The 23,368-nt window shown below is 38.5% G+C and overlaps 3 protein-coding genes across 3 annotated transcripts; 1 reads left to right on the top strand and 2 right to left on the bottom strand.

Annotated features, from left to right (window-relative positions):
* The first annotated feature begins 239 nt into the window (after positions 1-239).
* On the top strand, positions 240-5,760 carry LOC134318782 (endothelin receptor type B-like). Its single transcript, XM_062999710.1, has 7 exons — positions 240-641; positions 1,138-1,250; positions 2,495-2,699; positions 3,153-3,302; positions 3,701-3,834; positions 4,893-5,001; positions 5,590-5,760. The coding sequence occupies exons 1-7, from the start codon at positions 240-242 to the stop codon at positions 5,728-5,730; spliced, it is 1,254 nt and encodes a 417-aa protein (XP_062855780.1). The 3' UTR covers positions 5,731-5,760.
* A 4,125-nt stretch (positions 5,761-9,885) lies between these two features.
* polr1d (RNA polymerase I and III subunit D) lies at positions 9,886-15,620 on the bottom strand. Its single transcript, XM_063000384.1, has 5 exons — positions 15,552-15,620; positions 13,099-13,196; positions 12,393-12,469; positions 10,546-10,628; positions 9,886-10,162 (listed from the first exon to the last, which is right to left on the bottom strand). Exons 1-5 carry the CDS (start codon positions 15,591-15,593, stop codon positions 10,115-10,117), a joined length of 348 nt encoding a protein of 115 aa, XP_062856454.1. The 5' UTR covers positions 15,594-15,620; the 3' UTR covers positions 9,886-10,114.
* A 2,309-nt stretch (positions 15,621-17,929) lies between these two features.
* Positions 17,930-23,248, bottom strand: sybl1 (synaptobrevin-like 1). Its single transcript, XM_062999709.1, has 8 exons — positions 23,168-23,248; positions 21,545-21,741; positions 21,388-21,445; positions 20,843-20,980; positions 19,873-19,963; positions 19,712-19,779; positions 19,522-19,614; positions 17,930-18,876 (listed from the first exon to the last, which is right to left on the bottom strand). The coding sequence occupies exons 2-8, from the start codon at positions 21,688-21,690 to the stop codon at positions 18,808-18,810; spliced, it is 663 nt and encodes a 220-aa protein (XP_062855779.1). The 5' UTR covers positions 21,691-21,741; positions 23,168-23,248; the 3' UTR covers positions 17,930-18,807.
* Positions 23,249-23,368: the final 120 nt, after the last annotated feature.

The following is a 23,368-nucleotide window of genomic DNA, read 5'->3' as shown; positions in this document are numbered from 1 at the left end:
CATTGTGCTGTGTGTGGGCTCGGCAGCTGAAAAGCACCCAGTTCCTTCCAAAGCAAACACTCTAGTAGGTCTCTCCATGACCTCTTCCACAAAGATCTTGTCTTCTTCCATGAACTCAACTTTACCCCACATGTAAGAGCACAATCTTCTTAATCTCATCTAACGTTGTGTTTTCTGGCGCAGGTGAAGCACGTTGCTGAAGGAACCCTTCAAAAGCTGCTCCCATGTTTCAGGGCAGAATGAAGGGCATGTGGTTGGTTCTTCTTCTGACCAGCTGCGCTTGGGCTTCACGGTTTAGCCGTGACTCCACCCAAGTTTCTCCCAGCATTGTTTCCAATCCAGACGTGGAAAACATGGCGTGGAATGGTTCAAGCGTTAACCAGGTTGGACAGAAGAACTCGCCACGCTTCCCTTTCCCACCGATGTGCAACAAACCCAGCGAGATCAAGCACACCTTTAAGTACATCAACACCATCATATCCTGCGTGATTTTTGTGGTGGGGATCATCGGGAACTCCACGCTCCTGCGGATCATCTACAAGAACAAGTGCATGAGGAACGGGCCCAACGTGCTCATCGGGAGCTTAGCTTTAGGAGATCTTCTCTACATCCTCATCGCAATCCCTCTTAATGTGTTTAAGGTGGGCTGTATTTTATGTGGCAAACACATTTTTTACACTTGCACTACTTTCAGATATACAGTGAGGAGGAAAAGTTATTGCCCCCTTTATAATTGCCTCTGCTACTGTATGTCTGTCCTATTAAATAATTTTAAATAATTAAACAAATCAAAGAAATCAATTATTAAATACATTTATGAATGAAAGATTTGATTAGAAAACAGGACTATTTTAATCACAGATGCCGAATTCCAGTTTACTCTCTTTTCACTACATCCTGCGTTAGGTGTCTTATTTAGGGTTTGCTAAAAATATAGCAAAATCTGCTGGATTAAAATAGGCATCAACATTTAGGCTCCAATTTTACAGTTTTTTCTTGCAGAATAAACAGGAAACTAAGTGGGAAAATAAGTCAAATAACTACTGATGTGTAATCTTAACTAAAATCTAAACCTAAAAATCTAAATTCACACATGAATGGTCTGGTTATTAATATTTTCTTGTATTTTCTCTTTAGTTGTTGGCAGAAGACTGGCCGTTTGGTGTTTACATCTGCAAGCTCATGCCGTTTATCCAGAAAACTTCAGTGGGAATCACAGTTCTCAGCCTGTGTGCTCTCAGTATCGACCGGTCAGTAAGAGAATGTCCTGAACAGACCTACGAAGAACCTGTATACATAAAGACACAGTTTTAACACCCATCCTATACTGTGTGAATCAGACGTCAAATTAATTAATTCTATTATAAATAATAATACAGAACAAATAGAAACGAGCCATTCCTAATAAGAGGGGAAATGGTGAATTAAATATACAAATATTATTTATATAATATGTGCTAATCAAAATGTGATTGCTTTTAATATTGAAAATAAGTTGAAACAGAATTGTTCCTCCGAGCAAGTATACTAGATCATATATGACTAAAAAACAACATCTAAGGAACACAGAGCCGGAGCTGACTAGTTTACTTTTCCCCTTATGGACGTGTCCTGAGGAGCCGTCCTTTCCACCACAATCCTTTTTGCTTACAAATGAAACATGGTAGACTCCCTTAAACAATTACTAACATGTTGTCACCTATGGTTCCAGAGTAAAAAAACATGTTCACCTTGTAACCATTAGGGCCAAAATTCTACTCCATGTAGAATCTGTTTTATTTAATTATTATATTATATTATTATATTCCTCCAACATAATTGCAACAGATTAGGAAATCTGTTACTATAAATAAATGTTTATGATATGATAAGATAAGATAAGACTTTATTGATCTCGAAGGAAATTGCAGTGTCACAGTTCTTTACAAATTACACAATTACAAGTTACAATTTACAAATTACAGTACTGTACAATTACACAAGGGAAGACAGACAAAAAACAACACAATTAAACATAACAGGGCATAGGCAAAAAGACAGGACATTATCAAAAACAGCAGCATATGTATTATTGACATGTTTTTAAAATGGGACATCCATCAAGCTTACATTCAGGTCCTCACATACGTTTAATCATGATTTGATTGTAATTTTGCTGAAGTAGAGTTTTGTACTCTGTATTTAAGTACGTTAGTAATGTCCTGAACAGACCTACGAAGAACCTGTATACATAACAATACAGTTTTAACACCTATTCAATCCTATTTCATTGTTTTGCATTTACATTTTCAGCATTTAGCAGACGCTTTTATCCTTGCTCAAGGGCCCAACAGTGATTCTGTACATGTGATTCTGTACATGTGATTCTGCACCTGATAACTGAATGTTTTCTTTCCCGTTTTTGGATTCACTTCACAATACTCATGAAGCCTCTATAATTACTCTATGTTAATGTTATTAAGCATTCTTCACTGTTCGTTTGCTCTGTGATCAGATACCATGCTGTGACCTCATGGAGCCGGGTGAAGGGGATGGGGATTCCTTTATGGAAGGCAGTGCAGGTAACCCTCATCTGGTTGGTATCGGTGTTGCTGGCAGTACCTGAGGCTCTGGCTTTCGACATGATGGAAATGAACTACAGGGGACAAAAACTGCGAGTGTGCCTGCTTCATCCTCAACAGAACACACAGTTCCTACAGGTACCAATAAAGTACCCATCATTCTACTCAAATCTTCAAGTGCTAAGTGACAACTCACAAAAAACACCATCTAAACCTTTAGTTTTGATCCCGAATTGTTTTAGGTTAAGGTTCTATAAGCAGGGCATCCAGCATTTCATAGTAAAAAATTATAACAACAATCAAACATGGTGATATTGTGGTGATGTGGGGGTGTGTTTGGTTCCAATGAGCAGAATGTGAAATCATCTGCCAGTGAGCTGAAGCTGAGGTGTTATTGGGTTATGCAACAGGACAATTATCTAAAACCAGACAAACATAAATTAAATCGTCTAGACAAAGCCCTGGTTTGAACCCAGAAGAGAAAGTGTTTTGATTGCTGCTTAACATTGCTGCAGCCGGTATCACTGTATTTTTAATAGTCTGTGTAACCACTTCCCTGTATTGAACTTGCAAATTTATTTCTGCCTTCAGTTTTATCAGGAAGTAAAGGACTGGTGGCTGTTTGGATTTTATTTTTGTTTACCCCTGGCCTGCACCGGGGTCTTTTACACCCTCATGTCCTGTGAGATGCTGAAAAGGAAGAAGGGAATGCGCATCGCCCTCAATGATCACATGAAGCAGGTACTGGTTCCTTTTAAATACACTATCTGCAAAAAGTATTTGGGCACCTGACCACAGATGTTGATCAAGAAAGCCTGAACTGGTGTTCCAGTTCATGCCAAAGCTGTTCAGTGGGGCTGAGGTCAGGGCTGTCTGCAGGCCACTGGAGTGAATTTAAACCAAGCTTCTCTTTGTAGAGCATGCTGAACAGGAAATTGCATTAGAAGCATATCGTTTCCTTTATATAATTGGTTTATTACACCTGTTGGGGCTAAAACACATGAATTTCATCATTAGAATGGGTGTCCCAAAACTTTTGTCCATATAGTGTACATCTCACTTACTTAGAACTCCTAAATGTATTTATTTATTTATATTTTCACATGAATGTTGAGACATTTTGATTGTATCTGATTCAGAGACATGAAGTTGCTAAAACAGTCTTCTGTCTGGTGGTGGTCTTCGCTCTGTGCTGGCTCCCTCTGCACCTCAGTCGCATCCTGAAAAGAACCATCTACAACCCAAACGACCCCAACCGATGTGAGCTTCTCAGGTATGTACAGACTAGGGCATGGCAAGATCAAAAATATTAGGTATGGGAGCTTTAGTAAAGGGTCTTGTAGGTGGGCTTTGCATCAATAAGTCAATAACGATATGGTGTTTCTATGCTATAACAGCACACACTCATCTGGCAAAGCTTTCCAACGGATTCCACTGGATTTGGGATTTTGTATAAATTTGAGCCCAATTTTTCAGTTTAAGTTGACTTAAAAAACAACTTTTCAATTCATCCTAAAGGTGTAGAGTGGGGTTGTGGTCAAGGTTCTGTGCAGGCCATTAAAGTTCCCCCACACTCCCCTCACTAAACTCATTAAACTACGTCTTTATGGTCCATGTCTCATCCTTAAAGTTGAATACATTGAATTAATACACGTTGTAGCCTTGTAGCCGAAACTCAGTAATTAGGGTACGGATCTACATACTTTTGCCCATGTGGTGTGTTTTAAAAAAGTACTAGATAAAAGTACATTTACATTTTCAGCATTTAGTGGACGCTTTTATCCAAAGCGACTTACAGTACAGTGACAGTATACAGTCTAAGCAATTAAGCATTAAGGGCCTTGCTTAAGAAACCAGCAGTGGAAATATGGCAGTGGTGGGGCTTGAACCAGTAACCTTTCGATCACTAGTCCAGTACCTTAACCGCTAGGCTACAACTGCCCCTATTAGTATTAGGTTTCTTTATGAAATTGTATAAAGAGTAATTGCCAGAAATGACATTGTATTAATTTATGGTGTCTACATACTTTTGAATATTGCTTTTAAGACTTACAGTTTGGTCATGTGATTCCACAACTAGAATCCAACAAGAATTCATATCACAGCCGTGTACACGGTGGACAGTGAGTGTCTACACTTATTAAACCAGGTTTAGTCATTAGTGGTCTGCTGAACAGTTGTGAGGGGTGAAGCTTTTCCAAAACACCGTCAGCATTCATCAGCAGACCCTCCCACTTAGGAAGAGCAGTTCATAGAAGTACCGAGCATTCCCACAGCTCACTTCCTGTTTACTTCTCCCTCACCTTTCCCCTTTTCACCCCTTTCTTCTAGCTTCCTTCTGGTGATGGATTACATTGGCATCAACATGGCTTCCCTGAACTCCTGCATCAACCCGGTGGCGCTCTACTTCGTCAGTCAGAAGTTCAAAAACTGTTTTAAGGTACTCCGACCAGTTCCATCTTGGTATTTATATAAATATATGGACACGTTTAAATGTTTATATAACCTTGTAGAGGACACATCAGAAATTCTATTATTTTTGATGAGCACATCATTAAAACATTAAAATATGTCTTTTTTTTATACCAACTATTAAAAAGTACAAGGAACAGTTGTCTCTTTGCCAAGGTCAAGATGAATCCTGAAACTGTCAACTAATGCTAAAAGGAAATTCATGTAAATGTCAAATGCAATTGAAGAACCACTAAAAACAGATTTGCCATTAATTAGAAGCTATTAGATATGTACATGGAGAACATTGCTTACAGCCAAGCAAGCTGTACACTGCTGTAGGCTTAGAGGCCAACCTGGGCAAAGTCTAGTTAACTTTCTTTGGTAATTTCTTGGTTGCATCCCAAACCACATCCTGTGTAATACATAGTGAGGAACTAATACCACTCTAAGAGCACTATTAATAATGCACTACATTAGTGTGTGATTTTAGACACAGCCCACTTTAACTACTGTAGTTACTTTAAGAAGCTTTAAAGCTAAATGTAAGATTCTCCACTGTGTCTTGTTTCTTCAGTCCTGTCTGTGCTGCTGGTGCCAAAGGAACATTTCTTCCGCCGACGACCTCGGGTCAGGAATCCGCTGGAAAGGCTCGTGCCATGTTAACGGCCTGGATCGCTCCAGCTCACGGTCCAGTCAGAAGTACAGCTCAACTTAAATCCACCACCCAACCTGGAAACCCACAGGTCCCAGGTACAAGGGGCTTCACCCTGTACCCCACAGCATCTTCCAACGATCCTCCTCAGTCCATCAAGCTTTTACTTTTAGTATGGACCAGGATAAGCGACTGGAGGAGCTTTTCCAGCACCAGATCACAACAAGTCTTTTGAAATATGAAGTCAGATGAACTGGCTAAATATGGAATGTTATCATTGCTGGGTGGGACCACAATAGAACTGAAATACTGAAAGTACACTGGAATGGGACTAAACCTAGTCTTCGACTGAAGATTGTCTGATGTTTTGCAAACTCCTCAAAGCCCAGGCTGTTCGCTTATGGTTTATCAGAACAGAACGAGGGTGTTTGTTTTTGTTTCTGATAATGTTATAGCTGAAAGTATGAAAGTACGTCTGTTTTATGACACTTTTTAATGTTGCTTTATCTGAGAAATATAAAAATCACATTATTCAACAAACGATCGTAAAAACAAGCACAGAGCCCTAATAAATATATATTATACTTACACTGATCAGCCATAACATTAAAATCACCTCATTTCTACACTCACTGTCCATTTTATCAGCTCCACTTACCTATAGAAGCACTTTGTAGTTCTACAATTACTGACTGTAGTCCATCTGTTTCTCTGCATGCTTTGTTAGCCCCCTTTCATGCTGTTCTTCAATGGTCAGGACCCCCACAGGACCACCACAGAGCAGGTATTATTTAGGTGGTGGATCATTCTCAGCACTGAAGTGACACTGACATGGTGGTGGTGTGTTAGTGTGTGTTGTGCTGGTATGAGGGGATCAGACACAGCAGCGCTGCTGGAGTTTTTAAATACCGTGTCCACTCACTGTCCACTCTATTAGACACTCCTACCTGGTTGGTCCACCTTGTAGATGTAAAGTCAGAGACGATCGCTCATTATTGCTGAGTCGGTCATCTTCTAGACCTTCATCAGTGGTCACAGGACGCTGCCCATGGTGCGCTGTTGGCTGGATATATATGGTTGGTGGACTATTCTCAGTCCAGCAGTGACAGTGAAGTGTTTAAAAACTCCATCAGCGCTGCTGTGTCTGATCCACTCATACCAGCACAACACACACTAACACACCACCACCATGTCAGTGTCACTGCAGTGCTGAGAATCATCCACCACCTAAATAATACCTGCTCTGTGGGGGTCCTGACCATTGAAGAACAGCATGAAAGGGGGCTAACAAAGCATGTTGAGAAACAGATGGACTACAGTCAGTAATTGTAGAACTACAAAGTGCTTCTATATGGTAAGTGGAGCTGATAAAATGGACAGTGAGTGTAGAAACAAGGAGGTGGTTTTAATGTTATGGCTGATCGGTGTATAATTATTAATTAATTCATAACATATAATTAGTTAAATAGATGCAACACAATGAGTGCTGATTTATCTATATCTGACACGTCCCAATTTACATGGAAGCAAAAACAACTAATTCATAGAAAGATGAAAGAATAGAAGACATAATTTTCCATTCTTTCATTTGGAAAATGTAGAGAAGTAGAAGTTTTGTGTTTGCAATAGTTTTATTACTGAAGTAAATGAATAACTGAGATGTATATAGACAAAAGCCGTTTTACTGCTTACCTTTTTAGAAAATATTGTATAATAACAATAATGTAATGCCAATAAATAGAATTGTATGATAAGGTACAAGATACGGCAGAAATTTTCTGCTTTTACTGGTCAGACGTGACACTAAACTTTAAGTTTAAATCTGTTTTTACCTCAACAAGTAAAACCAAATTAAGAAAATCAAGCCAAAAATCAAGGTGAAATTCTACCATGACACATGTGAAGCTTTATTAGGAATATTTTTATTCCTCATGTTTTTATGGACTGTTTCTGATTCTTTATTTGACTACTAACATGATTCTGAATGAACGTTACTTTAATGAACGTTGTTAAGCTGTAAAGTTGTTAAACTATTCTTAGATACTTTATTACTCACACTTATTTTCTATTGCATAAATGTTTAATACTTTATAAAAGTTACTATTTTTCACTAATACATTTCTATTGTATATTATTCCTTTGTATTCCAATGTGCTGCAATAAACATTATCACACGAGGTTGTCAGCGTTTTTAAAGTGTGTTGCACTTCTTTTGGAGAATGTGTACCTATTAAATGATGTTGGAACAGTTGAGCTTTTTGCCCAACGTTTTTCTTGAAACCCTAGACTGTTTATTTGTTTTTTTGTTTCTTATTTAGGGTGGCACGGTGGCTAAGTGGGTAGCACTGTCGCCTCACAGCAAGAAGGTCCTGGGTTCGATCCCCAGGTGGGGCGGTCTGGGTCCTTTCTGTGTGGAGTTTGCATGTTCTCCCCGTGTCTGCGTTCAGTTTCCTCCCACAGTTCAAAAACATACAGTCAGGTTAATTGGAGACACTGAATTGCCCTATAGGTAAGAATGTGTGTATGTGTGTCTGCCCTGCGATGGACTGGCGACCCATCCAGGGTGTTACTGTGTGTCTTGCACCCATTGAAAAGCTGGGATAGGCTCCAGCACCCCCGCGACCCTGATTGGATAAGCAGTTAAGAAAGTGAGCGAGCGTTGGAAAATGCAAATACAAAAAGCATTCTTTTTACATTAACTTTGACTGTTAATTCAATGCAGACAGTGTGAACCCAAAATATTTCGTGTTTTGTCTGGTTTGGTTTATTGTATTTGTAAATATTTACCCATTCCTGCAATTCAGGCCTGCAACACATCCCAAAAAAGTTGGAATGGGAGCAATTTAGGGTTAGTAATGAGGTTAAACTAAATCACGATGTGATTTTGTACGTGTTTCTTTATATATACAGGGGTTGGACAAAATAACTGAAACACCTGTCATTTTAGTGTGGGAGGTTTCATGGCTAAATTGGACCAGTCTGGTGGCCAATCTTCATTAATTGCACATTGCACCAGTAAGAGCAGAGTGTGAAGGTTCAATTAGCAGGGTAAGAGCACAGTTTTGCTCAAAATATTGCAATGCACACAACATTATGGGTGACATACCAGAGTTCAAAAGAGGACAAATTGTTGGTGCACGTCTTGCTGGCGCATCTGTGACCAAGACAGCAAGTCTTTGTGATGTATCAAGAGCCACGGTATCCAGGGTAATGTCAGCATACCACCAAGAAGGACAAACCACATCCAACAGGATTAACTGTGGACGCAAGAGGAAGCTGTCTGAAAGGGATGTTCGGGTGCTAACCCGGATTGTATCCAAAAAACATAAAACCACGGCTGCCCAAATCACGGCAGAATTAAATGTGCACCTCGACTCTCCTGTTTCCACCAGAACTGTCCGTCGGGAGCTCCACGGGTCAATATACACGGCCGGGCTGCTATAGCCAAACCTTTGGTCACTCGTGCCAATACCAAACGTCGGTTTCAATGGTGCAAGGAGCGCAAATCTTGGGCTGTGGACAATGTGAAACATGTATTGTTCTCTGATGAGTCCACCTTTACTGTTTTCCCCACATCCGGGAGAGTTACGGTGTGGAGAAGCCCCAAAGAAGCGTACCACCCAGACTGTTGCATGCCCAGAGTGAAGCATGGGGGTGGATCAGTGATGGTTTGGGCTGCCATATCATGGCATTCCCTTGGCCCAATACTTGTGCTAGATGGGCGCGTCACTGCCAAGGACTACCGAACCATTCTGGAGGACCATGTGCATCCAATGGCGGTGCCGTGTATCAGGATGACAATGCACCAATACACACAGCAAGACTGGTGAAAGATTTGTTTGATGAACATGAAAGTGAAGTTGAACATCTCCCATGGCCTGCACAGTCACCAGATCTAAATATTATTGAGCCACTTTGGGGTGTTTTGGAGAAGCGAGTCAGGAAACGTTTTCCTCCACCAGCATCACGTAGTGACCTGGCCACTATCCTGCAAGAAGAATGGCTTAAAATCCCTCTGACCACTGTGCAGGACTTGTATATGTCATTTCCAAGACGAATTGACGCTGTATTGGCCGCAAAAGGAGGCCTTACACCATACTAATAAATTATTGTGGTCTAAAACCAGGTGTTTCAGTTTCATTGTCCAACCCCTGTACATACAAGTACACAAGCTAGATTCTGCAAATCAAGATAATGAGGCTGCACTAAAAACAGGAATTCATCACAAATGCAAAATGTAATACACGCAGAGAAAAAAAACATGTAATTAACAACGGTAAAAAAACTGTTTCTAAAGCTTGACAATGTGCTGTACAGATGAGTTCCTCTAACACCGAAGACTTTAAACAGGAACTGAGAGCCATTTGATGAACGGTGGGTTTTCCCCCAAACAGTCCAACATCTAATGAAGCCCATGTGATCGTCCGCTTCTTACTTCCAAATCTGATTAATCCATGGCCTCGCCTTGTTTTTCTTTAAACTCTGATACCCGTGTCTGTCAAATAAGATAATTACAGGTTAGAATTTGGCTAATTCTCCAACCTGCTTGAAATATACAAAAAAAAAAATTATGTTTTATTTAACTTAAAAACATAAAAACCCTTTAATTCAGATACTTGATAATGTAATATACCCTACTGGGACAAAATTATTGAGACACCACTTCTAATTATTGAATTCATGCATTTCAGCCACAACTGTTGCTAACAGGTGTAATAAATTAATTATCTAATTGAAATGATACGCTTGTAACTTTGCAGCAGCAGTTTCCAACATCACTGTAACCCTGTGCACAAAGCTCAAATCTATACAGACATGAAGAAAAACTCGGTTTAAAGAAACTCCAGTGTCCTGCACAGAGCCCTGACCTCATCTTACCTCGAACGTGTGCAGGACGTGTTTACAGACGTCTGTAAGATCGTTCAAGCCTTTGCGCAGAGGTTCAGTTGCTGGAAGTCCTCCTAACAAAAGTATACATTTAATTAAACTAAAGTTATAATACAATTACATCAATATACACAACATATGAGAGGAATGTACAAGTCCTTGCTGCTGTAACAATGATACTACAGTGATACATGCTTACGTTTTGGGCCCTTAAGATCTTTTCCCAAACTGTTGTCACAGTTGTAACAATATCATTTAATTTACTTTATTAATTTTATACACCTTTGGGGAATGGTCACCACTAAACCACCTTAAACTCATTAATTAGAAAGTGTCCATTTAATTTTGAGCATTTACAGTAAAATTGATGTACCATTAGAGCAAAGCTGCTATTTTAGCTTTAAAGATTTCTAACTGGAGTGAACTTTCTCCAATGACAGTCTTCACCCCTAAAATCCTCTTCCCATTATAATCAGACACACGTTTCCATTCTGACGTCTTTACTGCATTCTGTAAATTATAGTTAAATAACAATTATGTGCGTGTGTGGACGAGGCAGCAGACAGTAACCATATCCCTTTATCCCAGCTCCTTCCTGATCTGAGCTTCTACACAGCTGTTCTCCATCTGACCTCGGACTGTGGACAAGCTGCTCTGATAATCCATGCAATGTACTCATCTCACGCCAGACTAAGGTAGGTCTCCTAAAAAGTTCCTCTAAACTACATACATAATTCCAGTGCTTCACCCTATAAACTTAATTACTTTTTGTAAATATGTGCATAGTCCAAATTTAATGCCTGCAACATATTGCAATAAATTTGAGACACGGACAAATAAAGACCAGGCTGTAAAATAAACAAACAAAAATATATTTCAAATGGTAAAAAAGGTGACACTATTATAATCAGATAAAGCAGAATGATTAATACAGGGATCAGTTAGTCTAACAGCTTAAAAACAATCTCTCACTAAATACAGCCCATAACCCAAAGATTTACAGAATTCAGCTAAATCTGTGTGCATAAGGCCAAAGCTATAATCACTATGGAATGTCTACGACCTTGATCCTTCTGACAGCACTACATTAAAAACTGACATGCTTCTGCAGTGAGAATACTTCTGGCGAACATATGTGGCCATCAACATTAGCATTTAGGAGACGCTTTTATCTAAAGCAACTTTAAGTATCTGGCAGTGTTGGTGCTTGAACCAGCTACCTTTTGATTACTAGTCCAGTACTTTAGATACTAGGCTACAACTGCCCTTAGACAAGGTATTTTCCAGAAATGACCCTGCAAGACATAAATCCACATTCTGTATGCGTAACAAAATAGATAGGTAGGCAGGTAGATAGACAGACAGACAACTCATAATAAGAGAATGCAGGTGCTAGACTGATCTGCCTGCAGTACAGAACTGTCTTTCATTAAAAACATATGGAGCATTAGAAAAAGCAATTTATGACAATGGACTCCAAACTTTTGAAAAGCCGAAGTGTCCGATAAAGCAAAAATGTGCAAGAAATTCCAGTGACACCACAACTCACAACTATAGGAGTCAACGGCTCCCAAAGGGTTGCAATACATTGTGCAAACTATTTTGTAATGTGTTGCAGCACTCAAATTTAACACTCAATAATGATTTTTTAAAACATTAAATATGTTGTAATTATAAAGTTGTATTTAAATACAGGTAAAAACAGATTTTGACACAATAAAAACATTTCATGACTATCATATGACTGAATGAATGATTTTTGGATTGCACTCATGCTATATCAGTGAAATTCATTATAACCAGAAATGTGATGTAATGAATTCAGCGTTAGTGTTCACCTCGAGTCTGGATGCGGAAGTTGATCTTGCTTTCTGATGGATGTGTGATGCTGTAACCACAGAACTCTATATCAGGACTGTAAAAACAAAACAGAATGATCAGTGAGACACGTCAGCTGTCTGAGATAATTCCCATTATTGAGAGAATTCCCACCATTAGTATAAAAACTAAACAATCAGTAACAAATCAGAAGTGAATCAGAAATCCAGACTAGCAGTATTAAATTTATATTTATCCAGAAATACCTACCTGTTGACCAGAAGTAAGTGGAAAATTGGTCATGAGCTTGTTAACATAACATTCCTAATTTACTGGTTATAACATCCACTTTGTGTGCTGGCAGAAAGGTCAGGTTCATAATCCATGTACCAATTAATTCCAAAAGTGTTCCTTGGTGTCACCACTTTACCTTCTGCATGTTTTGAGAAGATGGCAGACCAAGTGAACAGACACAGAAATCCCAAACAAAAACTAAAAGACTATGCAAATTCTAATAATTTAGGGAAGGGGTGTCTTGGTCATGTATTTCGTTCATGTAGTTTATCAGCTGCCAGCGACCTGCAAACCAGAACAATGTACTCTAATGTTCTCACACTGATTATTAATAGAATGGGCAGGGGGCTGCATTATTCTCAGGAAAAGCATTGTGAATCATGCAGGATGTTGATCTGATCTGTACACGATGTTATAAAGAGCAGATCGTACTTTTTCATGATCATGTGTCTGAGAGAGTTCCCCAGAGTGTGGTCCTCTTCATGCAGGACAAAGGTAACACAGCCGTCATCAGCACCATCTGCCTGGACCTGTATGATAAAAACAGTAACGTTGTACCTTAAGTGCCCAAATATTTTTATATTTTTTAAATTGCATTTTTCACTGTTACATTGTCCACAGTTTGGATATATTAAACATATTTTATGCTCACTGGAACCCAACTCCAACACACCCTCAGTGGTCAAAATGTTTAGGAGGCAAGCACACACTGCTACTGACACATGTGAAGCCTCTGATTGTTGTTGTTTTTTTTTTTTACCACCACATAGCTAGATTGATTCATTTGACGATTTACGTACGCTCTTCTTATTCCTGAACATAATTACTAATATAAATTTAATTATGTCCATTAAGTCTATTTTCCTGCTCAACCTAGAAGTGAAGCATGCTCTACCAATAATAGATGCACCTACTGGCAGAGATGCATATTTCTTTAAAACAAAAGTTTTCAGCACAACACATGCTTGCTCTACATGGTGCTGGTGTTTATGATATTTACAGTTCAGTGCTTAATTTAATTACTTATTTAATTATTAATAACTTTTCTGTTAATTGTTAATAAAACAGCAGTTTAACATCCATAACTGATCACTTATTCTGTAAAAAAAACAAAAAACTGATGTGTATAAACTGTTGACTGATATTATACATTTTGGCATGTGTATTCCTAATTCTGTTGTAGTTTATATTTTACTATTAAATGATCAAATACACTAAATGAATAAACGTTGGCAGATGAAGAAATATTAAATAAAAACCAACATAAACCAACAGTTTCTCAGTATTACAGTAAACCAGACGTCTCTGACACGTCCTGAAAATCAGTAAGGATAATCAGCATCCACTTAAGAACAGGAAAGGTGGAGAAGTCGGACATAGTGAGGGTGGTGCTGGTGGGGGTAAAGGGCCAGTAAGCTCCACTGACCACATGAAGGGGAAAATATAGTTTTGAGCAGGAAAATATCTGTTGACACAGGACAGAAGGAGCAGTTTACATCAAAACTGTAAAGATAAAAGACGTGAACAAAGGAGGGGACTGATAAAAAGCTTTATAGTTAGAATGTAATCTTCAAAACAACTTCAGATTCTGATAATCAGATCAAACACCAAATTAAAAGGAAAGTTTGACTGAGTACAATACAATACAATATAATAATATTCAAGTGCGAGAAGTTTGATATGTGGCCCAATTAAATTGTTAACTGGATTAAGTTGTATGACAAGTAATTGTCAGCTAAGGTTATATAATTGCGACAGGTTAATTTGTGAGCCACATATTTTACCATGTGTATTTCTGACCCAGCTGATGATTGTTTATTTCACACAAACTTATGACAGAATTCACCTTTAAGTCACCTTTAAGTTTTTTAAAAAGCAAATACTTAGTCATAGTTGCAGAAAAGTCTGAAATCAAAGGACGATCATGACATATATTTAATAATAAAATACATGACCATGAGTTTAAGGAACACTTCTATTTTGCAACAATGAGCACTCCCCAATAACTTGCTGTTATAACAGCCTCCATTCTTCTGGAAAGGTGTTTCACCAGAGCTTGTAGTGTCTATAGTCATCGATCTAATTCACCTGTTATCAATGGGTGTGGCCTAAACACAACTATTATGAAGGGTGTCCACATACTCTTCGCCTTTAATAGTTGTCATAAGAGCTTAGGTTGACTTTTGACGTGTTGATCCTGAGGATTGGAATCACTGGTTTAGAATGCAGCCTGTCCATCAGACAGCGCCCCCTAGTGGCTAAACAACAGAACTATAAGTATTGTCATAATACAATACCTGTGTCATGAATACAGCATAAACAAACATGTTTCAGGTATCATCACCTAATCACAATCATTCCACCTAACACTGATTATTTTTAATAACTGCTAGACAGCCACATTCCACAATACTTTGATTTATATCGATATTATGGTTTATTTATTATTTATGCTGATCTGGGTTGGGATTTTATGAAGTACGTAAGCTCAGACAGAAAATCAGACAGAGCTGTATTAAATATAATTATTTATAAATGTTTAGACCTACGGTTTTATGCAAAAGTTTGGACAATCTTGGTCAAATTCCATGCACTGTTGTTTCGATAAGTTAACACACTGTTACAGGGACAATTCAGTACGTTTTCTATCATAACATTCAGCAAATAAACAATAAATAAGACCCAAAATGTGCGGACTTTTGTACCCAGTTGTTGAACTTTATAAAGACGAGCTACAGAAACTGTACAGTTTGTTTATTTACATTTTAGATACTCGCTGCTTCTGTCACGAAATCAGACAAGTCCTTCTGAAATTACTTTCACTAGCTACAAAAGCATTTAGGTTCATTTATATCAATCCGATGAATATAAATAATCAGACTCACCATCTCCAGTACAGGTTTCCTCTCTGTATCAGTACCAGCCATGCTCACACTGTACAACGCTGCCGTGTCCCTCAATGATGACGCTTAAAGTGACGCGCCCAATCCTACATGATCCCTACCAAGGGCACTTGATCGAGTGTAAATAATTCGCAGCCGCAGCTCCCTACACAGCGATCACAATGCTGTACATTTATAGCATTTAGCAATATGGCTATGACGTGTGCTAGTGAAATATAATAACATTAAAACATAAGTGTATATATAATCCACAGGTCAGTTTATAGGAGCAATATTACACAAATTGTTCCTAACATCCAAACTGTTTAACTGATATTATAACTCTAGCGTTTGTCTTATTAAAGGTCAATGCTAACTAGTAGCACCACGTTGGTTGTTTGTTCCCCTTGATTCATGTAAATCAGCCAATACAAATAATATTAAATAAAAAAAATGGATCACATTAGCCCATATCATTCAATACTGTTAGCTATGGTTTCATAGTGGCCAGCTGACAAAGAGATGAGGATTGGTCATGGCTCATATAGACCAACCCAGAGCCGTAGATAGAGAGAGTTGCGACACTCCTTGATCTCGCCGCTACGCGGTCACGTGGTTCATGTAACCCTCAATAGTTCCAAACAAACTCGGCGCTGTCATGTTCTCAAATGGGACAGGCAGCAGTAAATGAAATATTAAACGGCAAATAATAAACATTTGTACAATTTCTGGGTATTTTCAACTGCGTTTACATTTACTGCATCTTACTGCAACCATAAAGTGGAAGATTGATGTTTATAATGATTTGTTAATAGGTCGTTCTTGTTAACACACAGTACATTATATTAGCATACATTACATAATGCGATATCATTAAGTAGTAGAGACAATATACAGTATAGACATTAAAGTTTTTTATGTTTTGTTTTTTGCATAAACTAATCTCCCTTCACTTTCCTGAGGATTCATAATAATAATCATTTTGGCTAAACACTAAGTCATGTGCTGGATTCATAAGGTTTACCTGCACTGAATGAACAGATTGATAAACACATTACCGTACCAAAAACATTATAGTGCAGGTACATGAAAAAGCATTCATTCATCTCTTATTTCATGAGTGATTAATAATTGATTCCTACATGTAATACATTAATGAATTCATTATGAATATATGCACTAGTTCATTTTGTCTAATGTAAGTGGTGGACAAGGTACACAAACCATGTAGTTGAGTTAAAGTAGAGATATCCAAGGTAACATATTACTCCAGTAAAAGTAGTAGTAAAAGTAAAAATACTCTTTACCTCCACTAAAGTACTAAACTAAATTTACCTTCAAATGTACTTAAGTATGAAAGTAAAAGTATAATGATTTATTGTGGTTCTAATGTTTTATGATCATTTCTGTAACAAGACTCTTGATTAATCAACTCATTTTAGGTGAAAAGACTCGTGTGTCATTAATTAAGCTTAACTGACTAAGCTAAATTGGGTTATACCTATTAATTAAGATAAACATGTAACATTTAGTGCTGAGCAAATGCTAAACAATAACAGTATTAAGTATATTAATGACATTAAATTCATAATTTTTTTAAAACAAAGCAACAAACAGCTAAAAATGTTTGATAAGTAGTGGAAATGAATGGGGCTCTATGGGATGTTTGGAACTATACAGAGCTCCACAACCCGGAAGCTGGGCAGAAAAAATGTCCCGCCCCCTTTCCAACGGTTCCCTATGGGAGTGTCGCCACTCTGTTCTCTCTACCGCTCTGGACCAACCTAATACAAAAGGAGTAATATGAATGGTGGTTTGGGTGGCAGAAGTCAATACAGTACATTACCAAAGTCTACTATCTAGGGTGACCATATTTTGGTTTTCAAAAAAGAGAACACTTCCAGAGGAAGGAGGTTTGAATTGGCTGGAGAAATCCCGGCTAGATGCATTTTTTTAGGTCCAAAAAAAGAGGACCCAAGCTAGATTCCAGTGGTGCCATTAACCTGGTTGGGCTCTCAGCAGCCCTAATTGGCCCTAAATGTGTGATGAAGGGAGGGCCGAAATACTATTAATGTTCCAGCATAACTGTGTCCAAGTCCTTAAAAACATAGTTTGATGAGTTTGGTGAGGAGGACCACCAGTGGTTTGCACAGAACTCTGACCTCAAAGCCACCAAACACCTTTGGGATGGATTGAAACATTGATTCTAAGTCAGACTTATTATCTGATATCATTGACTGACTGACTCCGTGAACTGAATTGCCAATTTAAATGGACACGTGATGCGATAGCCGCAAAGAGATGTGCTTGGGTTCAGGATTTAAAAGCTGTAACTTGAATGTGTTGTACACTGTTTAAACTGTTCAGTAACAAACATGATATTTCATTATAAAACTTTAATAAGTGGTTAATGATTTCCCAAGTGATGTTAGATACATCTGACGATTTTAGATGTTTACAGTATGATTTATATATTTGTGAACATTTATCCAGATAATCATAAATTATGACATTTTCATTTACATTTCCACAGACACTTTTATCCAAAACGACTTACAACTGTGACCATATACAATCCAACCAATGGTCCAACAGAGGCAACCTGGCAGAGTGGAGCCTGAACTAGTTAGGATTACTAGTCCTGTACCTTAACCGCTGAGCTACTGCTGCCCAAATTATAACACATTAGGACATTTCTGTAATACAGTCCCAAAAAAGTGTCATAGTGTTTGGGTCACCAGATTTATTCTCCCAACTGTACTTCTATCATCAGAGCTTGTTTTGGCAAACTCAACTGCTAAGATCAATATTTTAAGCTACTGTCACTATAGACAGTCAGTCTATATGGAATAGATTCTACATACATACATACATTCGTTTCCAACAAGTGTTAGAACTTTAAATTCATTCAGTCTTCACACAGGATCTCCATTCTTCTGTTTCAATCATTAGTGCATCCCATTATAGTGACAGAAAGAGAACCAGATCAGAATCATACTCGGGCTGAGAACATCCCAAGTCATGTGATGAAACTGAACACAAGGAAATCAGGATGAAGGATTTACAGAACGAGGTGAATGAGAAGGCTCTTCTAGACGAGTCCTGTATTTGGCTACAGTCTGTGTTAATATTAAAGATGAGGGTGAGGAAGAACTGGGACAGGTGAGACACAGGACATGTTCAAGTTCGAGTGGTGTACAACGTCTTCGGACAAAGTGGTTTCAGGTTAGATAGCAGGAGACCGGAAGCTCCAGCTTTCTCACTTGCTCTGGCAGTTGGGGTAGGTGAGTCCTCCACATGCTGCTGTTACAATGATGAACAGAACCACCTGAAACAGACAAGAAGAAGAAATAGATACACAACCTAAAGCTCATTTATTTATTCATTTATTTTCAGTAACTGCTTCATTCTGGTCATGTACAGTGAAACGGGCTGACTAGATGGCCCTGCTGATAACTGCCTGTATGTGTTCTAGCTGTGCCTGTTGCTAAGAAGTATATAAATCAATTCTATTAAATAAAAAATAGATTTTTTAACTTTGTTACAACAGTGGGTGGCACTGTGGCTCGGTGGGTAGCACCGTCGCCTCACAGCAAGAAGGTCCTGGGTTCGATCCCCAGACGGGGCGGTCCAGGTCCTTTCTGTGTGGAGTTTGCATGTTCTCCCCGTGTTTGCGTGGGTTTCCTCTGAGAGCTCTGGTTTCCTCCCACAGTCCAAAAACATGCAGTCAGGTTAATTGGAGACACTGAATTGCCCTATAGGTGAATGAGTGTGTGTGTGTGTGTGTGTGTGTGTGTGTATGTGTATCTGCCTTGTGATGGACTGGCGCCCCGTCCAGGGTGTTACTGTGTGCCTTGCGCCCATTGAAAAGCTGGGATAGGCTCCAGCAACCGTGCGCAACCCTGATTGGATAAGCGGTTAAGAAAGTGAGTGAGAGAGTGAGTGTTACAACAGTTACACTTGTTTTACTCACGACTGTAACCACTGCGATGATGATGGTCAGTTTAAGATTCTTCATACACATGGCGCGGGCAAGATTGCGGCTTGTTGTTTTAAAGGTGACAGACTGTTTTATAAGAATAAAGCAGAAAAACAATATCACTGTCACTCAAACTCTTATCAGAATGCTATTACAACATTAAAAAGCTAATAAAATCACATACTGAGTCCACCAAGCTTTCTGTCTTGTCGATGAGAAGTTCCAGTCTCTCCCCTCGCTGTGCTACCAGATCTACAATCACAGATGTACAACATGAATGCCGTGCCACCAGAGCGGCCTACATTGTCTTCCTTTACCAGATGTGAGGCTGAATAAAAGTCTTACCGATGTTTCGGACCATAATGCCTTTCAGATCATCCACCTGCATCTGTGTTTCTGTCAACCGATCTGTGCCTTTCGGGTCCGAGTGGTGTTTCTGTGACATAAACGTAAGACCTTTATACAACACATCCAGTCATTTTCAATCCACTGTATTGATTCTGTTCTTAGTATGTCATACCTTATTTAATATTAAAACCCACCACTTTACTAAGCACTTAAGCTGATAACTAACATGTACTCACTAATGGTCTTATTCACTTCCTATTTCTTTTTGTTCTAACAGGGTTACAGCAGATTTGTGTTCTTGGACTGGTGTCTACTTTAACTAGAGTAAGGTAATGTTTACTGTGGAAGCTCTTCTGAAACGTAAACGTGAACGTAAAACCTGTCAAAGGTGAGGTCATCAAGACGTTATAAGTATACACTATAACAATATAAAAGGCTCAAGCAACTTTGCAAGCAGAAATGGGTCGTGATTCACCATTTGGTGCCAAACGTCATGAAAGAATTGTCAGTCAATACAAATTTAGGTCTTTCACCATATACAGTTCATAATATCATGAAAAGAATGAAAGAGTCAGGGCAAATCTCAGTGCGTAAAGGCCAAGGATGTAAACCATGGAGCCATCAGGTGATACTGTTTGAGAAACGTCCTACCATGATGGACGTAGTAACAAGGGCTAGGAGTTACTTTGGAATATCACTGTCTCTTAAACAGTCTGCCACTGCATCAAGAAAGGAACCTGAAACTGTATTATGCAAAGGGGAAGCTGTATTACAAAATTTAGCTTTAACTGAATTTTCAAAGTGTCCCAACTTTTCTACAAATAGGGTTTGTACACAAAAAACTATTTGCTGGAACCTTAACCGCTGTGTTCATTTGGAATCTAAAAGAAAATCTATTAGCAGGAGTATTTCTGGCTCACCAGGATGGGCAGAAAGTTTAAGAGATAAAATGTGATATTCCACTTACCATTTGAGCAGCAAGAGTGCTGGAGAACTCGCTGTTCATGGCGTAGGGCAATGCCGTCTGTGCCCGCGAGCCGTAGGTGGTCTGGAAGCGCTTCTTTACCTCGTTAAGAAATCCAAACGCACGTGACCTTTCAAAGTCCTGCACACAACATATAAACTGAACTACCTTAAAATTGTAATGTAAAGCACCACTGATAATATTTATACAATCAACGATAATCAATTAACTTTTTAAATTATTTTTATTTTAGATTAAGGGAGCTACCTGTGTATAGTTCATAAAAATCCATCACTTTAATGCTCACAATAAACAAGCAAAAAAAAATCCCCTGCTTTGTGGGCACCAGTTACCCAAAACAATGGGTTTGATAAGCTAACACACAAGCATGTCTGTGTAAAAGGAAAACCCCACCCTGCATATGATTACAGCAGAAAAGTCTGCACTCATCTGCAGTAGTGTAGTCTAAAAAAACCGGTGCAGGCATATGAAAAAGGCAAATCTAAATCCACATGTTACGGCTTCAAGCAAGCTTGCCTCATACTCACGTCATCTGTGATGCATAGATAAACAATCCGATCATGGCAGATGTAGTGGAACAGATAGCTGAAATCAAAACAGTTTAATGTCACTTGTTATTCCATAAACTCAACATTGAGCTTACAAGCACTCAGAAAGGAAAGATCATGGGTTTAATGATCCTACCTGCCATGAGAATATGTTAGTTTGTTGTTCTCAGATGGGATCTTTGCTAGAATCTGTTCCGTCACTTCTAGAAAGTTTCCGCTACACCAGGCATGCTTGGCAAGTATGGTGGTTCCACGAGCCACCACGGCAAAAAGGATCGCCATAACAAAGAGCTGGGGTGTGGCACGACCAGGTTTGATACTCACAGTAACAAGCTGTAAAAAATATAAAAATCACTGTCATTTTAGTACAAACTAAGGCTGCTGCATGGTGCTGCTAACTGGCTGCACTGCGGGTTTTTTAATAAGCTTAACCTGGTTTAAAATGATGCAGCTTATCCTAGTCCGATGGAGTTTACATTGGCTGCACTGACTACACCAAGTCCGGCTTATGACCTGTAAGGCCACTCAGGGGCAAATCCTGAGTAAAGCCCATCATTATTTTTAGTTAATATAACACTTTTGTTCATTCTTAAAATCACCCACAGCTCAGCCAGTAAAGAATGATTAGGAGGGATAACTCTGTGCTAGCGTATGTTAGGAATGCAGGCTTTATTTATTCTTTTTTTTTTTATTATTTAATTCCTGTGTTCGGAAGTCAAATCTAGATTAAAAACCTTGGTGTTTATATACATTCGGAACCTATTTCACAAAAATCAAGGAATCTGAACACCTCCTGAATTCACTGTATGTTAATTTATGTATATTTTACATTTACGGCATTCAGCAGACTTCTTTATCCAGAGCGACTTACAGCACTGTGACAGTATACAGTCTGAGAAATTGAGGTTTAAGGGTCTTGCTCAAGGGCCCAACAGCAACAACCTGGCTACAACAACAAATACAAATAACAAACTTAAAATTCAAAAACTGCCATGATATAAATGTGCCTCACAAGTGCATTATAACTAGATGTATTTTTATTTTATTTAAAACCTAATAAAAGATAAAGTGAAATAATTCTCTTAAATGTTTAGATATTAGGTAATAATATTAACAGCTATGCAGACCTGGGTTTAAAAAGTACAGTATCAGTTGTATTTCGACATTAAAATCGACATTGCTGTGGAGCTGCACTGTGAAATATTTGTAAAAAATAATTAAAATGGGAATAAAATATAAAAATTTGATAAGAAATTCTGATTATTCAAGTCAGCTAGCAATGTTAACAGGTCCAGCTCAAATATAATTTAGTTTTGTCGCTGTTCTGTTAAAAAATCGATGGATAAATAAATAATAAAGATAAATATTATAACCGCTTAAATTCATTTTATTTAACTGAAATAAGATTAGTCGATCAGATGACCGGGCAGAGATGCGTTTACCTTTCCCACCCGTACTCAGAAAACCCTGCCCACTGGGATGGGGAGTTCTGACATAAACCTAATTAGCCAATCACACACTTACTATGTTTGGTTCACTGAAAACTAGCCAATCCAAACCGTGAAGGCGGGTTTGTCGAAAACAGGTGTAAAATAAACTCGCCAGACTAAGAATACTGAAAGCTAGATTTACTGATTAGCACACGAAGCTAAAAACAAGCCGTACTGTTATAAACGCTACTGCAGTTAGGTACACAACTCTGTTCATAAATATAAGTTATAAAAAGAGAAGGATATAATCATAACATCTGTACATTTACCTGACACAGCTTTAATTCCGCCTCTAAGTTTTAAACATCCCAACGTTTAAAAGATTTCAGTTTCTCAGAGCAGCTTCCGGATTTACTAGCGTCACATGACAGGAGTCACTGTCGGGAAATGTAGTTTTACGCAACTCTGAATTTCCTCTCAAGTCAAGGTACTCACTCACTTTCTTAACCGCTTATCCAGTTATGGTCGCA

The sequence above is a fragment of the Trichomycterus rosablanca genome, chromosome 8 (assembly GCF_030014385.1).
Source record: "Trichomycterus rosablanca isolate fTriRos1 chromosome 8, fTriRos1.hap1, whole genome shotgun sequence".
NCBI lineage: Eukaryota > Metazoa > Chordata > Actinopteri > Siluriformes > Trichomycteridae > Trichomycterus > Trichomycterus rosablanca.
Note: the sequence above shows the minus strand (reverse complement) of the source record. Positions and strands in the feature narration are given on the sequence as shown.

Bases quoted from the DNA above. Each gene is read 5' to 3' on its own strand.
- LOC134318782 (XM_062999710.1), top strand. From the start codon at position 240: ATGAAGGGCATGTGGTTGGTTCTTCTTCTGACCAGCTGCGCTTGGGCT. The intron at 3,303-3,700 runs GTACTGGTTCCT...TATCTGATTCAG, and splicing joins TCAATGATCACATGAAGCAG to AGACATGAAGTTGCTAAAAC. The intron at 3,835-4,892 runs GTATGTACAGAC...CCTTTCTTCTAG, and splicing joins AACCGATGTGAGCTTCTCAG to CTTCCTTCTGGTGATGGATT.
- polr1d (XM_063000384.1), bottom strand. From the start codon at position 15,593: ATGGCTGGTACTGATACAGAGAGGAAACCTGTACTGGAGATG. The intron at 12,470-13,098 runs GTACGATCTGCT...TTGTTTTTACAG, and splicing joins AGACACATGATCATGAAAAA to TCCTGATATAGAGTTCTGTG. The intron at 10,629-12,392 runs GTGAACACTAAC...TACTTTTGTTAG, and splicing joins CTTCCGCATCCAGACTCGAG to GAGGACTTCCAGCAACTGAA.
- sybl1 (XM_062999709.1), bottom strand. From the start codon at position 21,690: ATGGCGATCCTTTTTGCCGTGGTGGCTCGTGGAACCACCATACTTGCC. The intron at 20,981-21,387 runs GTGAGTATGAGG...TGTTGTGTGCAG, and splicing joins ATCTATGCATCACAGATGAC to GACTTTGAAAGGTCACGTGC. The intron at 18,877-19,521 runs GTGAGTAAAACA...TGTCTGTTTCAG, and splicing joins TCATCGCAGTGGTTACAGTC to GTGGTTCTGTTCATCATTGT.